This window comes from Gopherus flavomarginatus, chromosome 3, assembly GCF_025201925.1.
Source record: "Gopherus flavomarginatus isolate rGopFla2 chromosome 3, rGopFla2.mat.asm, whole genome shotgun sequence".
In the NCBI taxonomy this organism is placed as follows: Eukaryota; Metazoa; Chordata; order Testudines; family Testudinidae; genus Gopherus; species Gopherus flavomarginatus.
The window spans coordinates 88500173-88524409 of NC_066619.1; the positions used below are offsets into that span (position 1 = coordinate 88500173).

At 38.6% G+C, this 24237-nt stretch overlaps 1 protein-coding gene across 2 annotated transcripts in view; it reads right to left on the reverse strand.

Annotated features, from left to right (window-relative positions):
* The window catches only part of LRRC2 (leucine rich repeat containing 2), an 865563-nt gene that overhangs the window by 818692 nt on the left and 22634 nt on the right, over positions 1 to 24237 (reverse strand). For both annotated transcript variants that reach the window (XM_050945919.1, XM_050945918.1), the window contains exons 3-4: positions 17261 to 17471; positions 9963 to 10119 (exon numbers count right to left, since the gene is read on the reverse strand). In XM_050945919.1, the coding sequence (XP_050801876.1) occupies positions 9963 to 10119; positions 17261 to 17471 (368 nt within the window). The remainder of the gene's footprint in view (positions 1 to 9962; positions 10120 to 17260; positions 17472 to 24237) is intronic.

The window sequence follows — 24237 nt, forward strand, 5'->3', positions numbered from 1 at the left end:
TGGTTGCCTTCTCTTTATGAGGCTAGTGCACTGAGTTTTCCATTCCATAAAAAATATAAAATTAGAGCATTAAACAGCTAACATCTTCTTGTATTTTCCAAGCAGAGGCAGTTAAAGCAGTAATGAAACCCATAGTTTCCCTGGCAATTTCATGTCTAAGAATATTTTATTTTTAATTAGAACCTGCTATGCCATCACAGTTGTTGCGTAAGATACCATTTATTCTCATTGTGATTTTTTAAACTCATTATTTAAAAAATTAAACCCAGTAATTAAACCCTATAACTTTTAATTTTTAATATGCAAAGCAGCACAATAATGATTGCCATGCCACTTGAAGAGGTATACAAGCCTGCATTAGAGCTTCTAATGGGATGGCTAAGAGAGCAGACAAAATTATAAAGTAGTTTTTATCACCTGAGGACAGTATTCTTCACCAATGTTCTTCCACCCGTATAAGCCTACAGAAACCTACAAAGCAGGTGTTTGCATTGGTCCGAAATAGTCAAGCCGAATTAGCTGGACACAAGCTTCTTTTGGTCCATTAAATGGTAAATTGTCTCTTTTCCTCATCCTCTCTGGTACACCAGTGATTCGGCCTTGTTTCATTTCAAGGGGTATAAACTCTGTAGCTTACTGATGACAATTTAAATGTCAACATTGTTCGTTATTTCACTTCTAATCAAAGCATCCCAGAAAAAGAGACTATGATTTTTTGAACAATCTACTTTGGCATCAGATTGTGGCATAAAAAATAGGCAAAGCTTGGGGTTGTAGGTGGTGCTTCAGAAAGTACTATCATTTTTTAAAATTATCATTATTATTATTTAATGAAGTGACCTTGGTTAGTGACATTTTGTTCTTTGTCCAGTTTCTACGTATCCACATCTAAAATTTTGGATTTAAAAAATCAGAAGGCCAGTATCAATCCTGTTTGCAATTGCACTATTTTTCATGGACAGATTGAGATATTATCTTTGGGATGGGGGATCTAGGATCAGAGGGTTACGGGTATGGCAGTGACTCAAAGAGAACCTAGATGTCCCTTTCTAGCAGAATATGTGGAATGGGAAGATGAGGAAGTCCATGTGGGTTGGGAGGATGGAAACAGACTCCACCTGAGGCAAAAGAACTATGAGTAAGAGACCATTTGTGAGGACTGAGGAGGAAGTTCAAGGAGTCAGAGAGGTACAAGGAGTGGTGGGAAGAAATCTCTGTGGTGAGGACAGGGCAGATGTAGGGTTTTGGTTTTATTTGTTTTGAAAGGAGGGAATTTGATGGATCAAGGCTCCATATAATCTATATCTAACTATAATTTTTTTCTGAACAGATAAATGGAATACCAATTCAAATCTCTCTGTGGACCACCAAAACAGTTGTATTCTTCTGGGACAATGGAGATCACAAAGTCCAATACAAAGTGTGTGGAAACCAGGGAGAAAGCATTCTCAATGGAAGGGATCTAGCTATCAGATTAACATCTGGAGAAGGTTAGAGGAATTCAGAGTCTAATCACTTTTAAGAAACACAGCAAATTCTTTCTATTTGATAAAGTTTTTCTACTCCCACCTAACCAGATCTTCCTATTATTTAAAATGAGAGGACAGCCAGATACGTACACCAGGGGATATTTCTTTTACCAGATTATTTTATCTGAGATACTACAGTGATGGGAGATAGCATAAAACTCAAAAGAGAAATCAATAGATACAATTTTTTTAGCAAAGAGAGGTTACATAAATGGGGTGTGTGCGTGTCAGAATTCACAGTGGGAGCTCTGATGTATACAATGCCACTATCTGAAGCCTTTGGAAGTAATTAAGTGGTTTTTTATTTATTTATTTTCATTGACCTTGGCAAAGTCCCTTGTTGTCTAGAAAGCAGAGGGAGTTTGTTTTGTTTTTTACATTTTAATGTATTATTCACCTTCTTGATATCTTAAGCAAATTAAAAGATAGATTAGACAGATAGACAAGATAGAATATAACACATGGGGAGGAGACAGACATGGGATAAATTATCTTATGATAACCTCACTTCCCCTCTGCCCATGAATCCATGTCTCTCAGTATTTATTATAATATTCCAAACCTGTGAGCAACTGCAAACAACTGCCACTTTTTAAAAAGTCAACCTGCCAGAGAAATGTTTCCACTTTTCCCCAAATGGGAGTTTTTCTTCAAATGTTACACTCCTCTGGACAATATTCAGTACTGAACATGTGAAAAAGTTAAGATCTGCTATCCTGCAACTCCTCTGGACTATATAACATTGGAAAAGAGGGATTGAGTTCCCAGCTTAATTCTGGAAGCTCACTGAGATAGCACACTGAGAATTTTAGGTCTTTTTAAATCTATTTTAAAATATACTTCATTATTTTTTCCCCACTCAGAGTTTTGTGCAACTGGATTCATAGTACATGTCTATAAAACTCTAGTTTAGACAGAGCCATGTGGTCTCATCATTGAAACTAAGAGATGTCTTTCCACTGGCTTCAGTGGACTTTGGATCATGTTTTTAGTGAATTCTAATGTAGAGTTCCATATGCAAAGATTACTTAAAAGCCAAATCATTTGCAATCAAGAGGGAATATTGTAAAAAATTCTCTAAAGCCATCCCTGTAACAGCATGTTTCTTTCTGCTTATGCAAGGTACTGTAAATTATCATGAAGCTATGGACAGAGTATAAAGTATTCACCATGGTTCATAAGTTTCCCAGGATTGCAACAGCAGCATAAACAGCAAGCTTGAAGTTGCAGCATCAGGGAGGCTTAAGTCCAACCTAATGAAGATACCTTGATACTTGCTAGTGGTTATTTTGCTACCATTTAATTTACTTTTTAAAATACCTCTGATTTAACAAGTTTCTATGTTCTTGTAATGCTACAGTTAATATTGCCAAACAGGATATTATCTATGCAAATACAATACCCATGATTTCTCAACCTAAAATGGAAAAAAATCCACGCTGATTTCTACAAGATTGGGTGTGTGTAAGGGAGAGGATAATTGGTGATTTACAAGTCTATAATTCACATATCGCCAACTGCATGATCAATTTAACTGCCACTTTAATGGAAGTTTTCACTTCCTTTTTAAACTTACTACCAAGTGATGGAATGTTTGTCAAAGTTACAGAATAAACAACGGGAGATACTATCATCGAGAGCTATTTTTAACAGCTCAGTGGTGCAAGAAGTAGTTGTTTCCCTAAGAACAACTCCTACCAGGGGTCATCCATCAGCAGGGATTTAAGCCAGGACTTTCAATACCAAAGCACAACTCTCCACCACATGAGCTGAAGGAGCAGCTCTACTAGGTGGTAGCAGACTAGCCGTTAGAGTGCGGTAAACACGTTCAGGCCCTGCTTCAGCAAAGAGATTAAGAGTGTACATACATCCCATTAAGTCAATGGGTGTTAAGATCACGCTTCTGGCGTTTCCAAACTGAAGTCTTAGCCAGCATTTTAATAGTCAAAGAAACTTTAAAAGCCAAGCTGCCTTTTTAGACTAAAGTACATTTTATAGATTAGACTTGAACTAACTGATTACATGTTCTATCCAAAAAAACAAAAAAACAAGCCTATATTGGAGAGAACATCAAAGTTTCACAGTTAAGTGCTCAAAATCAGGCAATGCCAAAGTTAAGGTTGAATGCACAATCTTAACACTGTTCCTGTAAAGACACTCTAATTACACTGCTCTGCAGCCAAAATGCTTCTGAAATAAATGTAGTCCAACTTTACTAATTCTGGGTCACTGAACAAAAATGATGCTTAAAATTGTTGATTGGCTCTAGTTTTCAAGATATGCTATTGGGTCAGTATATACGACCCTTGACTTGGGAATGGCGGAGGATAAGTGAATTATAAAGGGAAGGGATCTCAATTTAAACCAGAAATGACTAAAATACATCTTTGACTGGATCTATGAATAAATCTATGACAGAGTTTGGACAGTACTTGTTTTTTAGGCAAAACAATGAATGATGCAATCTGAAGCTGGTATTGCATCATATATGATATGAATTGCATCATGGTATTCCTGGAAGTCATGGATGATGCAATCATAACGAAGCTTACATCACTCTGCTGAACAAATTGCCCTATATCAGCTCTAGATATCATACAGTGTCGTGCTCTCTTATTTGTCAGTGTTTGATTTTGCAAAGGGACACATTTCTGTTTAGCCAAAGTGAGCAGAGATGCCTCGTACTTGTGTGTACAGTGCAGATAACTTCTGCTATGTTTGTGGTGAAGTGACTTTTGCATCACAAAAGCACTATGGTTTGCATCACTATAAGCACTATGGTTAAGAAAGCCTATCACCTTTATTTTGGCTGCAAAATTGGAGATCAGGACAAGAGGTGGGCCCTACAAATGTACTGCAACACTTGTGCAATAAATCTTCACCAGTGGTTGAACAGGAAAAGGAAATCTATGCCTTTTGCAGTGCCAATGATTTGGAGAGAGCCAACAGATCATACCAGCAATTGTTACTTCTGCATGGTGCCTCCAGTTGGGAAAGATGTGTCAAAGAAGAAAAAGTGGACTGTGCATTATCCAAACATTCCATCAGCTACACACCCAGTACCCCATGGAGAAGGACTGCCGGTTCCTGATGCACCAGAATCATTCTCACTTGAGTCGGACGAGGAAGAGGATGTAACTTCTGGTCCTGAACCATCAATGTCACAGGACCCACATTTTCTCCCATATTCCTCCTCTGAACCACACCTCCTAACACAAGGTGAACTGAATGACCTTGTCAAGGATTTGGAACTACCCAAGAATAAGGCAGAGCTGTTGGGCTCCAGACTACAGCAGTGGAATCTCCTGGCAGGCTATCAGGGCAAATGGAGCCCATCAATGCTTGCAGACTATTGCTGGACAGTGACAAGAGATGCTCCATTTAATGGATACAAGAGACAAGCCAAGAAGCACCGGGTAGACACTGAATAGGACTAAACTATGTACATAGCAGTTTTTTGCCTTTTGTTTCATAATACATTTTATTTATATAACCCTTTTGCTGATTTTTAAAGTGTTACATAAACAGGACAGGTGAAATATTATCATGTAAAGCAACCATAAACACATGAAAAGACCTAGGTTTACAATTTATGATTAAAACTCTACTATCTACACAATATACATAGACATAAAAGGTAAAAACTTAAATATCTTAGAAACAGTAGCCAATCAGTTGTTTTAATTGTCATATTTGAATTCAGCACATCAAAATACATAATAAATATCACATTTTATCTCTGAAGCAGACGACTTCTCAAAAATTGTAGACCAGTGTTATATGACCACAAAGTACTTTTCAGATAATGCAACACAATATCCTACAATTCTTTTATTTCAAAAACAAAATACAGCTTTGTGTATGGAAATTCTTGGAGAGGTTCTTTAAACAAAAAAATCTGTAAAGTGAAAATTTGGCTAGATATCCCTCAAAACCTCCATGCCATCTAGTTTACGAGGTCTGCAGGAGTGACCCTCTACCAGCCTGGCTCACGTTAGGAAGCCAGTTGTCAAGGGCATTCTTCTGTTTATACCTGCCAATATGCACAAAGCTTTGCATGGAAAAATTTGTGCTTAAAGTTTTCCACTTGCAAAAAGGCTGAGTAATCAGGTTCTACACAGGTAGATTGCAAAGGTATTGGGGAGATTAAATCCACCCCCCTAGCTGGTATTCTAGTTTATATCTTGGAATAGCAGCAGCAGCCTCTTCTCATGAGGCACCTGATACAAAGGGATCCAAATATTCCCATTGACTTTAATGCGCTTTAGATCAGACCCTTATGTCACAGACAATTACTCCACAAGATTTGGATTACTGGGACCCACAGCCCATCCATTATCACGGCTTTCAAGACCAACCTATGCACAGTTGACCTGTAGATTTTTCCACTGCAGGTAAGGGTTGTGCAGACACCCTCCTTTGTCTGCTGTGCAGGCAGTCCCCCTCAGCACAGGGCTTATGTGGTGTGGAGGACTTCACACTGGCTTAGTAGGGCCCCAACCTTCAAAACTCAACATTATGCAATGAGACCACACAAAGCTAAACACCACTGAAAAAACACAAAACAGAACTTAATTGGTAATTATAAACCCCACACAGTTCCTACACACAGGGCTGAATTTCACCCATAGAGCAGAGAAACTGCAGCTGCTATTCATACATTCCAAGCCCAGAAGGGATCATTGTGATCATCTAGTCTGACCTTCTGTATAACACAGGTCATAGAACTTCTACAAAATAATTATTTCAGTGGGAGTTGCATGAAAATTATTGTAGGCAAAATTTAGTCCAATGAATGTATGGATTTTTTTCTTTAAAAGATAAGTGGTTGGTAGCAAACAAATCTGAAACTTTTTATCTTCATTTACCAAGGTAGGTCTTGAATGGTTTCAAAATCATCCTTCTGCAGAGAACAGGTCATGCCAGTAATACCTAGTTTTATGTCTTTATTCCTTGAAACAAATGTTATTACTTTTCTTAATCAGCTTTGATTGGCAGGACTGACTTATTTGTTAATATCCAGTATCACCAGAGACTGAAGAAACTGTAATGGCCTTTACCTGCTTCAAATGGTCAAGCAGTGGTAATTTTTTAATATGGCATAAAATGGTCCTGTCTTTAGTTAATTTAAGATATGGTTAGCCATTTTTTTCGTGTTACCTCACATAGAATCTAATTTTGGAATCATTTTTCCCCCTACTCCCTACTGCCGTCTTGTGGAATGTTTCCACCAGTTAAGCCCACTGGCCTATGTCAGTTCTAAGGTTACAGAACAGATAAAACAGCCAGACTGTGAGTGTTTATTTTATGTTCATAATCTCCTCCTTATGTCTCGTTTATGATTTGTTATACTATTTAGCCACCGGAATGCCCTTATAAAAAATTTTTTATGCCAGGGAGCAATTATCTGTATAAAATACAATGTAAGTAAATAAATACATCAAAAGTATCAGTGTTAATCTACCTCTGGGAAAGCCAAATTTGGCAGTGAACCCCAAGTACCAAATCTCTAACTAAAAGAAATAGAAATAAAAGCTACGGCCACGTCTACACAAAAAAGTTATGTTGACATTGCTCAGAGATGCGAAAAATCCACACCACTGAGCAAAATGACTAAGCCGACCTAACTCCTAGTGTAGATGGCGCTAGGTCAATAGAACAATTCTTGGGGAGATAGATTAACTGCCATGAATGGAGAACCCCTCCCATCCCTGTACCGAATGTCTACAATGAAGTGCTACAGCAGCTCTGCTGCAGTGTTTCCAGCAAAGATATTGCGTAAGATTCTGAGATAGATAACACTGGTCTACAATTTTTGAGAAGTCGTCTGCTTCAGAGATAAAATGTGATATTTATTATGTATTTTGATGTGCTGAATTCAAATATGACAATTAAAACAACTGATTGGCTACTGTTTCTAAGATATTTAAGTTTTTACCTTTTATGTCTATGTATATTGTGTAGATAGTAGAGTTTTAATCATAAATTGTAAACCTAGGTCTTTTCATGTGTTTATGGTTGCTTTACATGATAATATTTCACCTGTCCTGTTTATGTAACACTTTAAAAATCAGCAAAAGGGTTATATAAATAAAATGTATTATGAAACAAAAGGCAAAAAACTACTATGTACATAGTTTAGTCCTATTCAGTGTCTACCCGGTGCTTCTTGGCTTGTCTCTTGTATCCATTAAATGGAGCATCTCTTGTCACTGTCCAGCAATAGTCTGCAAGCATTGATGGGCTCCATTTGCCCTGATAGCCTGCCAGGAGATTCCACTGCTGTAGTCTGGAGCCCAACAGCTCTGCCTTATTCTTGGGTAGTTCCAAATCCTTGACAAGGTCATTCAGTTCACCTTGTGTTAGGAGGTGTGATTCAGAGGAGGAAGATGGGAGAAAATGTGGGTCCTGTGACATTGATGGTTCAGGACCAGAAGTTTCATCCTCTTCCTCGTCCGACTCAAGTGAGAATGATTCTGGTGCATCAGGAACCGGCAGTCCTTCTCCATGGGGTACTGGGCGTGTAGCTGATGGAATGTTTGGATAATGCACAGTCCACTTTTTCTTCTTTGACACATCTTTCCCAACTGGAGGCACCATGCAGAAGTAACAATTGCTGGTATGATCTGTTGGCTCTCTCCAAATCATTGGCACTGCAAAAGGCATAGATTTCCTTTTCCTGTTCAACCACTGGTGTAGATTTGTTGCACAAGTGTTGCAGCATATGAGTGGGACCCACCTCTTGTCCTGATCTCCAATTTTGCAGCCAAAATAAAGGTGATAGGTTTTCTTAACCATAGTGCTTATGCTGCGCTTTTGTGATGCAGAAGTCACTTCACCACAAACATAGCAGAAGTTATCTGCACTGTTCACACAAGTATGAGGCATCTCTGCTCACTTTGGCTAAACAGAAATGTGTCCCTTTGCAAAATCAAACACTGACAAATAAGAGAGCACGACACTGTATGATATCTAGAGCTGATATAGGGCAATTTGTTCAGCAGAGTGATGTAAGCTTCGTTATGATTGCATCATCCATGACTTCTAGGAATACCATGATGCAATTCATATCATGTATGATGCAATACCAGCTTCAGATTGCATCATTCATTGTTTTGCCTAAAAAACAAGTACTGTCCAAACTCTGTCATAGATTTATTCATAGATCCAGTCAAAGATGTATTTTAGTCATTTCTGGTTTAAATTGAGATCCCTTCCCTTTATAATTCACTTATCCTCCGCCATTCCCAAGTCAAGGGTCGTATATACTGACCCAATAGCATATCTTGAAAACTAGAGCCAATCAACAATTTTAAGCATCATTTTTGTTCAGTGACCCAGAATTAGTAAAGTTGGACTACCTTTATTTCAGAAGCATTTTGGCTGTAGAGCAGTGTAATTGAAAGGAGGGAGGTTTCATTTTTTAAGTCTTTTTTCTCCTTTACTTGAATGAATATACTGGCATTGTCTGTAGATATATATACTGACACCCAGTTGGGTCATCTGCAGGGCATGGACCTGGGACCTCTTGATCTCAAAGCATGAGTCTCTACTGCCAAAAGAGTAGGTAGCAATAACAGACTCAAATCTCTCTGCCTTGCCTAGGCACCAGAGTAGGGCAACAGGCCTACTGTGTGAGTGTGGTTTACAGCTGCATAGAGGGGTTTTTCTGCTTTGGTAGTACCAGTTCCAGCAATGTTCCTCATCTGAAGTATAACAAAGCTCTCTCAAACTGGTAGAATCTTTCAAAACAAAATACAATTTTGAGAGACCACTGTAAACCACTAAAAGGCCAAATAGTATTAGCATTTGTTTAAACTTAAAAGTAATAAAAGCCAGACTCTATACAAGATAAGAATTAAATTCTATCTTTAGCTAAACCCCTGGTTGCCTAGCAAACATCCCTTTTTTTAAGATCCCTTCACTACTTAGCCAAAATGGATGGATTAAAAGAAGGTGTTTTATCCAAAATTATATGTTGTGAGTTTCCCCATTGCTAGTATCTGCATTTTTATTTATTTATCTATTTTGTGTGTGTGTGTGTTTCAGTCTGGTGTTCTGTGATGTTGTTCTCATTGTTGATAACCTAACAATGGGCCATAAAATGCTGTCCATTCTTAAGTAGAACTTACAAACAAACAATGGCACCATAGAAACCAAAGTCACTGCCTAACATCTTAACAATAGGTGAGTGTCATTTTCTCTTATATTTTGGCCAGGTTTGACTGCAAAATATCATACATGATTCAGTACATATAAAGTATCTGAAAAACAGTAAACATCCAGGCATAACTATTTTCTGAAAACGGTAGAGAGAATAGACTTTGGGACTGAGTCAGTTTATATTTACAAGTACTAGCTTCATGCCAATTGACCACCATGCATTTGCACATTTAACCATAAAATTAAATAGCTAAATCCAAATTAACATACCAATTTCAACTGGAAGATGTGTGATCTGGTTATTTGATAACTCCAATACTTTCAGCTCTTGAAACAGGGCAATGTAGGCTGGAATGGTTTGTATCTGTGTTTTGCTGATATGCCATTCTTTCAGATGTGTCTGTTCTTTCAATGAATCTGGCAATTCCTGTAATGAAATGAGATTACATCAATCAAGAGCATTTGGCTAGTGTTTTATTTTTCCATGTGCTTAAGTGTTTTGTTGAATCAGGTCCAGAATAGTCTGGTCCTTTGAGATCCGCCTTTTAGCATTTATCAACGTTTCCAAATTTGTCTCCTTCTGAGGAGGAATATAGGGTATGTCTACACTGCAATTAAAAACCTGTGGCTGGACTATGCTAGCTGACTCGGGCTTGCAGGTGTCAGGCTAAGGGGCTATGTAATTGTAGTGTAGACTTTGGGGCTCAGGCTAGAGCTTGGACTCTAGGACCCTGAGTGGGGGAGGGCAGAGTTCAGGCACCAGCCCGAGCCCCAATATCTACACCACAATTAAAGAGCCCCGCAGCCAGAGTCAGCTGGCACAGGCCAGCTATGGGTCTAATTGCTATGTAGACATACCCACTGAGACTGAAGAGTGCAAACTCTTTCTAACTTGGTCATATAGCGACTGGGTCAAAATAATGGGTAAAATTTTCAGAAGTGTCTACGTGACTGGGAAGTCTAAATCCCATTTTCAAAAAGTGACCTGGGCACTTAGGAGCCCAAGTCCCATTGACTTTCACTTTCTGAAATAGGACTCCTAAATCACTGAAGCACTTTTGAAAATGTTACCCCCGGATCTTTCTTTTGGCTTCAGGAAGCATGGAAATAGTGTCTTTAAACAGCTCATTAATTAGAAGCAATTTTTGCCTTGCCAATTTTTAGAATTATTTCAAATACTTGGGAAAGAATTTGCTACTGGGGTAATTTTCAAAACTCCATTCTGTTTAACCCATGTGTTTCAGCCGTTTTGAATGATGGGGAGTGCAGGTTTTTAAGCTTTTGAATTCATACTAAATTGTTTTAGTTAATTGGTTTTCAATTCTGACCAACTGTTCATGGTTTGAATTATACAACAAATGCTCTAAACCTGGGTCAGATAGAAATCAGTTGATAAAGATGAAAATTAGGTAATTTTAGACCCAATTTTTGTAAAGTATATCATCTAGCAATCTTACTGTTAGGTTTTATATCATTCTGCAGTGGTAACATCTGAAATAAATAATCTAGCTGAGGTGCCATTATCATCTCTGCAGCATGAACTCCACTTCATAAAATGAGTTTTAATAGTTTCCACCTTTACTCCCTTTAAATCTTTGTGTGGGGGTTTTGTTCTGTTCTTTTAGAATTTTACATTACAAAGGCAACTTTAACTGCAAAGGCCACAATTTTAACTTGTTTTTAAGATCAGAAACCTCAGTTTTTCTTTAGATTTGTTAGTTTCCCCCAAATATTAATACGGTGACATATTTTAATAGGTTCCTCTTAATTAAGCACCAGTAATAGTGCTACGTATGTACAGCTAAATCATTCATCTTAACTTAATTAGCAGTACATTGAAACAGACATTCAAATGCTGACCACTGGGATTTTTTTAAAGGATAATTTAATGCTAGTTCTAATTCCATGATTTCATATATATATAAATCTGCAGACATTGAGTCGGTATGTAATTCTTTTTCTTCCCTTTCTCTTTTGATATGAATTGTTTCATTTTTTGCTTTATCTGCACAGGAAGTATTTAGCATATTTTGATTCATCCTATATATTTGTCAGTTTATGGCAGTTAAAAAATAAAGTGCCTGAATTACCTCAAGGATGGTAATAAGCAATCTTTCTAAATTCTTGTGGAAGATTACCCCACCCTTTCCTTCTCCCGCCCCAACCCCTCCAAATGTGCAGTACTTATTTTTACATCTATTATAAATAAATAAATCAATCATAAAGGTTCAAACTATGACTGCTCTTCTTTCATCTCATTCTTGATTTTCCCCACCATTATGGGCTAAACTAAGACTTAACTTGAAGCTTCAACCTATGGGGTAACACATACTTGTACCAGCCAAGGAGGAGCTCTCAGAAGGAATTGTGAGTCAGGGAGGAAGTGGTGGGGTGGCCCAGTACTTACGGGGCTAACCTAGGACTTACAAGATGCAGGTTCAAAGGCCTTCTCTACCACGTGTGATGTGGGCAAGTCACTTAGCCTTTCTGTGTCTCAGTTTCCCATCTGTAAAATGGAGATGATAGCACTTACTTACCTCACTGAGTGTTGTGAAGATAAAGACTATGAGGTGCTCACATACAATGGTAATAAGGGCCACGTATGTAACTAGATAGATTAGAGACACTCCATTTAGTCACAATTCCTCCAGAGCTCCACTTTGGCATGAGGGTTAGATGGATGTTGCATTATCCCTTTACCAAACCCAATGTATTTCTCTTCCCCCACTGACTGGTGCACACTCTTCTCCTCATCCACTTCATTCCCACTTGCTAGGGAGGGACAGTCTTTGGCATGCTCTCCTCCTACCCCAGAGGCAAGGTTCGGGTAGCTGCTGCTTGGAAGTTGGAAAGAGTGGACGGCAGAGAGAAAGCACATTACATTTCCTTGTTCCCTGGCTCCGCCGTGATCTAGCTCTATTGCTGCCCCTTCACTGGTCTGCCATTTCTTTCCATCTTGTACACATTCTCCTAACACCTGTTATTCCTAATTCACCAAAATGAGCTCTGAGAGTGAAATCCTGGTCCTATTGGAGTCACATGGCAAAACTCCCATCAGCTTCTCTGAGGCTAGGATTTCATCCCGAGCGTTCTCCATAAGTAAAAAGATAATCATGCAAAACCTTTTTCTTTGTTAGAGATAGACTGATCCAAAGTGCTGGGTTTTCCTCTGCTATCTAACTCCTTCGTAACTTTGGGAATGTTATGAGGTTTGGGAACTTCATAACTGAGGGATTTATTCTATCGTCTGGAATCAATCTGAAAGGCTTAGAAAATTTTACTTATGTTTCATTAAGAACTAAGTATCAGAGGGGTAGCTAATGAGCTGAACTAGTGTTTTGAATTTTATGGGACTTCTCATGTGCTTAAAGAGATGCATAAATCTTTACAGAAACTGGGCCTCGTTTCCTGATTTCAGAACTAATTATTTTACATCAGTCTACGTTAAACAGCATTTGCAATCTGTTGTCCTTAATCCCAAATGATTTTAATCCTTTTGAAACTAGCAGCATTGTTCTTCATTATTTGCTCTGCCTCCTATTTTATTTGGACAAGTGACTGAGGCAATATCTTTTATTGGACCAACTTCTGTTGGTGAGAGAGACAAGCTTTCAAGCTACACTGAGCTCTTTTTCAGGTTTGGGAAAGGTACTTAGAGTGTCAGAGCCAAATACAAGATTGAATAGATAGTTTAGCATAAGTAGTTAGCACATATTTTAAGGAATCATCCAATGTCTCCTTATTTTAGTTGTATTTCCAAAATAAACTCTCATTTAAAATAATAATAAATGTGGGCAATGACACCAATTAAGCAAGAGGAAAAGGTAAGTGTTACAATCAATTATGAAAAATTATTTTTAAGAAATTGGGGGGAATATCCAACAAACTACAATTTACAACCCATCAATTTTTAACAAAATTCAAAAATGAAAACAAAGCTTTAAAATTCATAACTTATTCATCACTTGTCAGACCTGTTTTGGACATACCTAGTTTCTTGCCAACTATAAACACAAAACCTTTTGACATTAGTTAACAAGGGGCATCATTAGGATAACTCAAGGTCTCTCAAGGTCTAGGATAACTCAAGGTCTCTGTAATAACCACTTATCAAGTCCAACAGAAATACTCCATTCCTTTCAAATACAGCTATTTTCTCCCTAATAATATAGACATAAATAAAGAGCTCTAAAATGCTGAAAATATTATTTAATCTCTAAATTATTTAATATTATTTAATATTAAGGGACTCACATCCTCAATCATACAACAGATGAGAGTATAGAATAAGTTCCTCATCAATACCCCGAGGTCTGGAGTAACCATTTTGATTTCTGTATCACTGATACTGCTTCGAAAGCTATTTTTAAATCCACTAAAGTTCTTTCAGTTTCCACAGCTCGCGTGGAAACCCAATATAAAATACATTATCTGACTGAGATGACTGTTATGTATCAGCTGCATGAATTCTGATGTTACTCTCACATAGAAGTTTTCTTTCCTATATGGCGAGTACACCGTATAATAGTTAATTCCTGGCTGGACATATTTCCATAATGGACACCTTACTAACCTGGAAGATTCAAATGACACTACTTGGAAAAAGTTTTGTAGACTAATACACTAGATCCACTGTCCCAGCACTACTCAGTACTTACTGTTTGCTGTCGACTTAGCTCTAGCTGTGAACTGGAAATCTACACTTCAATCAAAATTGTGGTTCCAGACATTAATCTATACATGTTCTTCTACCACCCTCATCAACGTAATAGCTCAGCACCTTCCAGTAGTGCATTACATTATGACTAACATCTGTCATGTATGGTTAACTCTCTCTTTCATACTCTCCCCAGGGAGAGAATAGTGGGTGCAGTGAAGTACTTTGTTTTATTAGGGTTTGTTGGAGAGTTTTTAACTGCAGATGCTTCTATATGTTTATATCACAGAAGGCAAGGTCAAAGAAGCATGCTCTTATAGCAGAAGGTGATAAAGTTTGTGATGGTCCTTCATTTCTGTAGGAATTCCACAGTTTCAAGGTCAATCTACACTGTAGCTGTGCAGTTCTTGCTGCAGTAGTATAGACATGCCACTAGTTAAATAGCTAGGCAGACAAAAGTTACTCTCTGAGTAGCTTTATGATTTCCCCCCTTTTCTCATAATATGCACTAGACAAGGTTATACTGGCACTAGAAAAGAGTAACTAAAATGATTAGGGGTTTGGAGAGGGTCTCATATAAGGAAAGATTAAAGAGGGTAGGACTCTTCAGCTTAGAAAAGAGGAGACTAAGGGGGGATATGATAGAGGTATATAAAATCATGACTGATGTGGAGAAAGTGGATAAGGAAAAGTTATTTACTTATTCCCATAATACAAGAACTAGGGGTCACCAAATGAAATTAATGGGCAGCAGGTTTAAAACAAATAAAAGGGAGTTCTTCTTCACGCAGTGCACAGTCAACTTGTGGAACTCCTTACCTGAGGAGGTTGTGAAGGCTAGGACTACAACAGCATTTAAAAGAGAACTGGATAAATTCATGGTGGTTAAGTCCATAAATGGCTATTAGCCAGGATGGGTAAGGAATGGTGTCCCTAGCCTCTGTTTGTCAGAGGATAGAGATGGATGGCAGGAGAGAGATCATTTGATCATTGCCTGTTAGGTTCACTCCCTTTGGGGCACCTGGCATTGGCCACTGTCGGTAGACAGATACTGGGCTAGATGGACCTTTGGTCTGACCCGGTATGGCCGTTCTGATGTTCTTATGTTCTAATACACACATAAATAATTTTCTCTTATTGTGAAAATGCTTCAGAACACTTTTATCTTTCTACAAACCAACTCCACTACTAATTGATTGGCATCAGTTGAGGAAGTGGACTCCTTATCTCACTTCTAAACTGAAGTATCAAGAAAAGCAATGCCAACTGTTATTTCTACTATGCCATGACTGGTAAGTTCTACTTATGATTTTGTTTTAAACAAATGCAGAACAAAATTTGTCTCTGAACCATCAAGGAATGCAAGCAAACCTTTGGATATTTTAAAAGTAATTGACAAGCCAACCTAAGCTAATATCGTTACTGCTGTCTCCTTTGTGCTATAGGTGGAACTAGGGAACAATCCCACTGTATTGTGATAGTTTACTAGCAAGCTTTCCAGAGGACTACATTACACACATAAGTGCAGAATTAATTATCAACATTGTGACATTGCACTCTATGATTTTAAGAATAATCTTAATGATTATATGATGAGTGTGAATATAATGTAACTAAAATATGCTTCATGCGAAAGGTCTCTTGTAAGGTATCATTACAAAGCTTATAATCTACTGAGTGTGGTCAACCTAATCGTATAAATGTATCACTCTTATATCTGAAATTAGAAATATGAAATATATCTCTGAGGTCCTATTGAGTTATGCAAAGTGTGAGCCATTAACTGTGGTTTGGAATTTTAACGGCTCCCATTAACTAGGACAATTGACTGGAGATGGCTCTGTTTTACTTGTAAGTCTTCCTGTATACGTATGTGCTGGCAAGTTGGAAATGAAGTCTTACAGTGACATGTGTTCATGTTAGCTGAACTGGAATCCATCTTTAACCTGGTGTCTTTCCATTGAGAAGGAATGATGGGAACTCAGAGGGATTCCCACCTTATGCAAAAGATATATAAGTGGATGGAGCAGAACAAATGGGGCGGTCATCATGAGAAATCCCCTAGCTGCCACCTGAGCTGGAACAAGTGCTGGACCAGGGGAAAGGATTGTGCCCAGACTAGGAAGGCATCCAGTCTATAAAAGAAATTTAATGAAACATCTCTGAGGGTGAGATTTTATCTGTATTCAGTTTTATTAATATACTAGGCTTAGACTTGCGTGTTTTATTTTATTTTGCTTGGTAATTCACTTTGTTCTGTCTGTTATTACTTGGAATCACTTAAATCCTACTTTCTGTATTTAATAAAATCACTTTTTATTAAATATTTAACCCAGAATATGTATTAATACCTGGGGGGGGGGAACAGCTGTGCATCTCTCTCTATCAGTGTTATAGAGGGCGAACAATTTGTGAGTTTACCCTGTATAAGTTTTATACAGGGTAAAATGGGTTTATTTGGGGTTTGGACCCCAGTGGATGTTGGGCATCTGAGTGTTAAAGACAGGAACACTTCCTAAGCAGCTTTAAGTTAAATCTGCAGCTTTGGGACATGTGGTTCAGACCCTGGGTCTGTGTTGGAGCAGACTGATGTGTCTGGCTCAGCAAGACAGGGTGCTGGAGTCCCAAGTTGGCAGGGAAAACAGGGGCAGAAGTAGTCTTGGCACATCAGTTGGCAGCCCCAAAGGGGTTTCTGTGATCCAACCTATCACAAACATATTTTAAAACTAAAAATGTTATTAACTTATAGCAAGAAAGGAAGGTAATATTATTTTCACTTCTAATACAGTAGAAAACTACTCATAATGGACTAGAATGTCAGGCTTTGGCATAAAATGTTTTGTTAGGGGAAAAAAAAATGTGCCATGCTAATCAGCCAAACACTGCAGAAAAAGGCTCAGACTAAGTTTACCGTCCAGTGCTCTCCAGAAAGTTGAAAAATAAACTTGCTTCTTTCTTTATTTGTTTCATCTGACAAAGTACTCTTCTTACAGAGCTGAGTTTTCTTCTCAGTTTTATCCAAAATCTTCACAGTGGTATCTATGAAACCATTCTTTAGGTATGCAGATTGTGGAATGCCTTTCTTTCTGCACTCTAGTACAAAGTCCCATTCTTGCTTTATCCTGAAATAGTGCAGATAAAGAGTTTCTATGAATTCAAATAACAGAACTCAAAAACTTAAAGTCTTTATTTTAAAAGGAGACTCACTCCTACCTCCAAATTAGTGCACACATTTCACACATGTAAATAACATTTGAATGCACACAAATTAGATGGAAACCCATTTGATTTTTGCACTAAAACAGTCCTGCTTGCACTTGGAAAGGCATAGGCATCTTTGCGTAGGCAAATGACTAAAGATGCAAATTATGCATGTAAATTTAGAGGCCATTTTTATAACTCCTGGCCCAAGAGTATTGCTTGGGTTTGTAAAGATGAATAGTAGAATTCAGATGAGGAGGCTCTTCTTTAATGCGTATGAGAACAGGATCAGCTCCAGAAAATAATGCTCACATATAGGGGCCTATCCTATATGAATTTTGCCATTAGATTTCAATAGGAGTAGGCTCACACTAAACAAGTTACCAATATATATGTATACAATGGAGACCCTACATTGGTCCTGGGTTTATGCTCATAATTTTGCAACTGGAAAAATATTCTCTCAACCTTTTCCAGCCATTGGAAATAATTTTTTTCCCCTGACTTTTTAGATTCAAGTAAAGAGTTTTTACCTAGAAAAGAAAAAATGTCGAAAACTATCGTGTGTACATCATAGAAGAGGTGAAGTTAAAGGTTAGATAATATATTTTACCCCTGCTAATTTCAACATCAACGATACTTAGGGCTTGACTACGTGAAAAAGTTGCATCAATATAAATGAGGGTGATTTTAGAGAGACATATTTTGATTTAAGGGTAGCTTATTTTGGTTTGGCTCAAGTCAATTAAGGAACAGGTGTAACTAAACCAAAATAAGCCATTCCTATACCAAAAGAAGAGTCTCCACAGAACCTTTTGCCCCAGTTTAACCATACTGGTTTAAAAGCCAATTTAAATTATACTGATGCAATTTGGTAATGGAGACAAGCCCTTCTATGAACCCAGAAATCACTGGCAAAACAGGGAGCAGGCAGTGGCAAGGAAAGAGTTAATAGAGAGTTCACACAGGAACAAGTAGGAAAAATCTAAAAAATACTTTTATAATATACATTGAGAAAAATAGGTCCAAGACACCTACATGCTATTTTCTAAAATTATTCTACCAGTGAGTGCATCTAATTAACTATAAAAGCTTTTTGTTGTTGTGAGTGAAAAGGTGGGCAAAACAGAAGTGTGCAGAGAAAAATTAAAATAAACCCCAGAAGGAAAAAGAGGGAAGAGAAAAAGAAAAGCAACAGGATTTGAACCATTAAAAAGGGGAAAACTAAAAAGTACCTAAACCCCTAGAGTTCTCTTCTCTGATATCTTGGAAATAATCCTAACTTAGATACCACTGCGGTACTGCTCCTTCTTTGTACTCTCCTCCTCCACTTGTCTTCCAGGTATATGCATTCTATAATTGTTGAATTTTGATTCTGTGGCACAATTCTCACACATCCATGGAATTCCTTGATTGTCCACCAAAGAATTAAAAATTTCACTGCGATAATTCAGTGAACTGAAAATTGGCTTTTTTATGCCTTGCTTGCCCTTTACTCAGCCAGTCCCATAAATGGTTGTTTCATCTCTAGCTGGTTGAATTCAGGAAACCTGAAGTAAGTAGAAGAGGTGGGATCATAAAAATCTTCCCCCAGCCCAGAAGCAGGCCACCTCCATGCTGACCGTTATTCCCAACTCAGGGAGACTTGAGACAACATAATAAAACCCACAAAGGGCAAGATTTAGCTCTAATACCTTTAACTGTGGTAACAACCAAATACAAACATTTAGAGGCAACACTACATTGTTAGTTGAGTAAAATGCAGTTCCTCTGATAATTCAATTATTGATCAATGCAGCAAAAGAGAGACTGAATGCAAAAGAATTATGACAACTACAAACTTGATGACAAATTCAGCATGAATATAATCACACAGTGATGTAAGAGGAAAGAAGAAATTTTACATAGATTTTTAATGTCAGCTTAATGCAATATGCTCTTCAGAGCTTTTATAAAACGATCTCACATGGTCATCAGGTTAAGCATCATAGAGAAATACTGCATGCGGATGGAGAGTGAATTATACCAATGGGGCAACAAACATGTCCGATTTTATCCAGTATGTGTCAGAATAAAGACATGGTCAATTCCAAGGGCAGATGTTCTAATCACTTGCAATCATTGTTTGTACCACTGGGGCTGCATCACCAACCAAATATAAATCAATACAGCTTTCCTTGCACAGAAAAAGACTTCTATATAGGCTTGGAAGAATTTGATTTTTATTAGTAAACATCGATTTTCACCATACACACACAAACGGACAAAAAAAATTCATCTATAATAATCTAAATGTACAGATAGGCAAAGTAAGACAAGTACTTCTTGACAACTTCTTAGAGACTGATTTAAGTATATTTACTGTGTATATTTTGATGTGATGTTGACAGTTTGTGTTTTAGTAGTTATAAAGCTTTAATTTTTTGAATCTCCATCTTTATTGTCATTAATTACTGACAACTGTGAAAATTTAAATAGGTAAAAATCTAAAAAAAAAAAACTTTAAAGTTAATGCTGATATTATCCATCAAAACTAGAAAAAAATAAAAATTTAATTCTGCCAAGCCTACTCATAAATCAATGGCTGGCTCTTTATTCAATCTACTAGTCTAATCTGATGCCAGATAAAAAATTCAGAGAATTTTCCAGGGCCGCCCAGAGGATTCCGGGGGCCTGGGGCCCTCGGCGGCAGGCGGCTCTGGTGGACTTCCCGCAGGCATGGCTGCAGAGGGTCCGCTGGTCCCGCGGCTCCGGTGCAGCATCCGCAGCCACGCCTGCGGGAGGTCCACCGGAGCAGCGGGACCGGCAAGCGGCAGGGCGCCCCCCGCGCGGCAAAATGTCTAGAGCCGGCCCTGTTCAGCGGTGGGGGGCCCTTCCGTTCCAGGACCCGCTGCCGAAGTGCCCCAAAGACCTGCGGCGGGGGCCCCCCACAGGCAAATTACCACTGAAGCGGGACCTGCCGACGAAGTGCAGCCCACACTTCGGCGGTAACTCGGTGGCGGGGGGCCCCTGCCGCAGGTCTTCGGGGCACTTCGGTGGCGGGTCCCGGAACAGAAGGGCCCCCCCGCCGCCGAATTACTGCCAAAGACTGGCTTGCACTTCCACGGCAGGACCCGATTCGGCGGTAATTCGCTGGCAGGGGGTCCTTCTGCCCCGGAGCGGAAGGACCCTCGCCACCAGCGAAGACCAGTAGCGGAAGAAGCTCTGGGGCCCGGCCCCACAAGAGTTTTCTGGGCTCCCTGGAGCAAGTGAAGGACCCTGCTCCAGGGGCCCCAAAAAACTCTCATGGGGGCCCCTGCGGAGCCCGGGGCCTGGGGCAAATTGCCCGTCTTGCCCCCCCCCGGGTGGCCCTGGAATTTTCACAGACAAATTGATAAACATCATTAAATGTAATGATATATCTGTCAATTGTATGCTACAGGTAATATCAGACCAAGGTGACAGGGACATCTAGGGGTTCCTCACTCTGTTCTAGCTAGTCACTGTTAAAGTATGTGATTGCCATTATTTCTTATGGAACCCTTATCAAAATAAACTTTTATCTCTGACAATCTCATATAAGGGAAATTATGTATTATCACACTTCTGCTATCAAATGCTATCATGCATGCCTTCGAAAAACAAAAAAAGCCTCTGTTGTGAGTGAGAAAATTCTATAAAACAGTGCAACAAATTCTTGGGTGGTTGGCGCCAGGGGCTGAGAGAGGGGGATAAGGGTTCTTTTAAGAAAACACTCCAACAGCAACTATTTAACACTTCCAGTCCTTTTTAAATCTGTTAACATTTCTCTAAGGAAAGTAAGTAGGTTTCCAGTCTAAATGCTTTGTTTTGAAGACTGGCTTTCTTTTAAAGGCCCTGGAAATCCCAGGAACACATTTTCCCCTACAATAAATGCATAAAATGGTGAGGAAATCTTTTATTGGACCAACTTCTTAACTCAGCCACCTTGTCTCTCTAATATCCTGGTGTGAGAAAACTGGATTTGACGTAACTTGCAACCATCTTGTGTACATAGCACCATCCCCTGCCTAAATGGAAGCGAGGACACCACATAGAGAGGACAAATTATTTCCTAAGGCAGACAGAACAAAACCAGCTGCACACTGCAATTTTTACTGAGTGTGATAGATAAAGTGAAAGAACAGATTCATGAAAAGGGGGAAGAAATATGGGGAACTGACTTTGAAATGTTTTTGCTGAAGCTGCTTTGCTAATAAAGAAAATAATGAATTGTTATTGGCTATTGAGATAAAAAGTTACCAGTGCTTTGGGTTCTGAAAGCGCTGGATAACTCTGGGACCAATATAGCAACATGTAAGAAAGTTACAGAGATACAAACCTCATAACCCCTAAAGTTTATTTTTTGTTCTTTTTATTAATTAGTAAAAGTGTTGATGTTATTAAGCTGTGCAATAGCTTGATCCTCATCCTAACCATTAAGTAGCAGAGGGATAACCATGTTATCCGGATCTGTAAAAAGGGACAAAGAGTCCTGTGGTACCTTTTAGACTAACAGACATATTGGAGCACAAGCTTTCAGGGCTGAATACCCACTTCGTCAGACACATGAGTCTGACGAAGTGGGTATTCACACACGAAAGCTTATGGTCCAATATGTCTGTTAGTCTATAAGGTGCCACAGGACTCTTTGTCATATCCTAACTGCTAGTTAATGTTTCACTCGTTTTAAAGAGTTGGCTATCATTCTCATGGTATTTAAGAGATAATTTGGCCACAACTGGGCCCAGTGCAGTTGGGCATGTGGCATGAGTACAGCATAAAAAGGGGAGTGTTCCTTTTGGGGCATGGAGATCATTCCAGTATAATCTGAGGCCTCAATTCAGCAAAATACTTAAGCATATGCCTAATGTTAAGCACGGAAGTAGTCACACTGGTTTCAATGAGGTTATTTCTGTGTTGATAGCTAGGTATATGAATAAGTACACCTTATTGAAACAGAAGTCACTCTTGCCATAGAAATCTGTCAACATTGTGATAACCTCACTACAGACCAAGCAAGTATCAGTCTTCAGTAAGCCCTTAAGGTAGTATTTTTGAGGTATAGAGTAGGATCAGCAGAGATTGTGACTATTTGTTTAAGAGTTACTGGTTTGGTTATCAGGGCCGGCTCTACCTTTTTTGCTGCCCCAAGCAAAAAGAAAGTTGGCTGACGAACTGCCAAAGCAAAAAAAAAAAAAAAAATTGGCCAACGAACTGCTGCCCCCTGAACCCTGAATAGCAGGAATGCAGCCCCTCAGAATGTGCTGCCCCAGGCACCTGCTTCCTCAGCTGGTGCCTGGAGCAGGCCCTGTTGGTTATTGCTCATCTTGTCTTCATTAAGACCTAGCCTAACCCCTTCCATCCAAAATCCCTTTGTTATATTGATGTGTGAAGATCAAACAAACTACATTTCTCCCCCTAATGAGGATGGGAAAGTTCTGTGCTGCTGCCATTTTATATTCTCCAGAGATTTCACTTTGGAAGTAATACAAATAATTAATGAGTATAAATAATGTTATTCTTTAAAGGAGTGACCTGTTTGGAAAAGTAGTAGGGTGACTGGATTTAGTATCCAAAAGGATTTCAGAGTCATTAACTGAGAGGATACCATTCATTTTTGAGGGTGAGTGGCTAAAATCCTTTCCCCAGCATAATTTAAGACCTACTCGGTGGCTGGATCAGAGGTCTCAAAGGAAGAGTTAAGTGCTTTAGGAAGTGGTGTTATATTTCATTACATGACACTTTTCCCTCAGAATCACTGCTAAAAAAAATAGCCTAGCAAAGTATGTGAGGGTACTGTATTAACTGACATGTCATCTGTCGGGTGAGACTCATCTGAAGACCTAGCCACTTGGGTTAATTAAATGATCCCATGGAATCTTTTGCAAAATTAGAATTGTTAATCTGGACCAAATTTCAGTTTAAGTAATTCTGGTTAATGAAATTTCCCCCATAATTCCAAGTATTCTTTTCTTCCCATCCTAACCTACCACCCTGTTGTACAGGATTGCAGCTGAAGAATATGAGCTGTAATGTAACAGACAGAAAACTATATTTCTGTTAATTATATTATGTATAAAGATCTATATGAGCAAATGCACACGAACAAAAACAAATTATATTGCTAAAATGGTAGCTAACTTTGTATAATTACTTCTGTTCTAACCACCAATTTTTTAAGTATTCATAATTTGCCAAAACACTTGATTTGGTCTACGTGTGGTCAGAAAGTTTCTCAAAAATAGCTGAACCATTTTTTGCTCAGTGAAGGACCAAAAATAAAATACTTTCACTATTGTAAAAATTCTTGTATCTTAAAAAAAATAGTCACAAGCAGTAAAACAACTGGAACTCAAACAATAAAGTCCAGCAGAGAAATAGAGGAGAGGCTTTGAGTGTTCTAGTGACAGTTAGTTTTGATCAACAAAGTTATAAGTCTTTGAAAAAAAGTTACACGCTGCACATTAACTGAATATTGTCCATGCTTTTTTCATACATTCAGAAAGAGTCCAACTCATGGTTACCTTAGCTACACACTGAAAAAGTAAGTGAAGATAAGAAATGTGTGAGACAGTTCTGCAAGCTCTGCCTTATTCACTTCATGTTTTGTTGGTGGGCTGGGAATGAACCAAGAGTATTTACTGAGCCACTTCTTGAGGAGAACCTTAGGTAGCTACACTGGACATT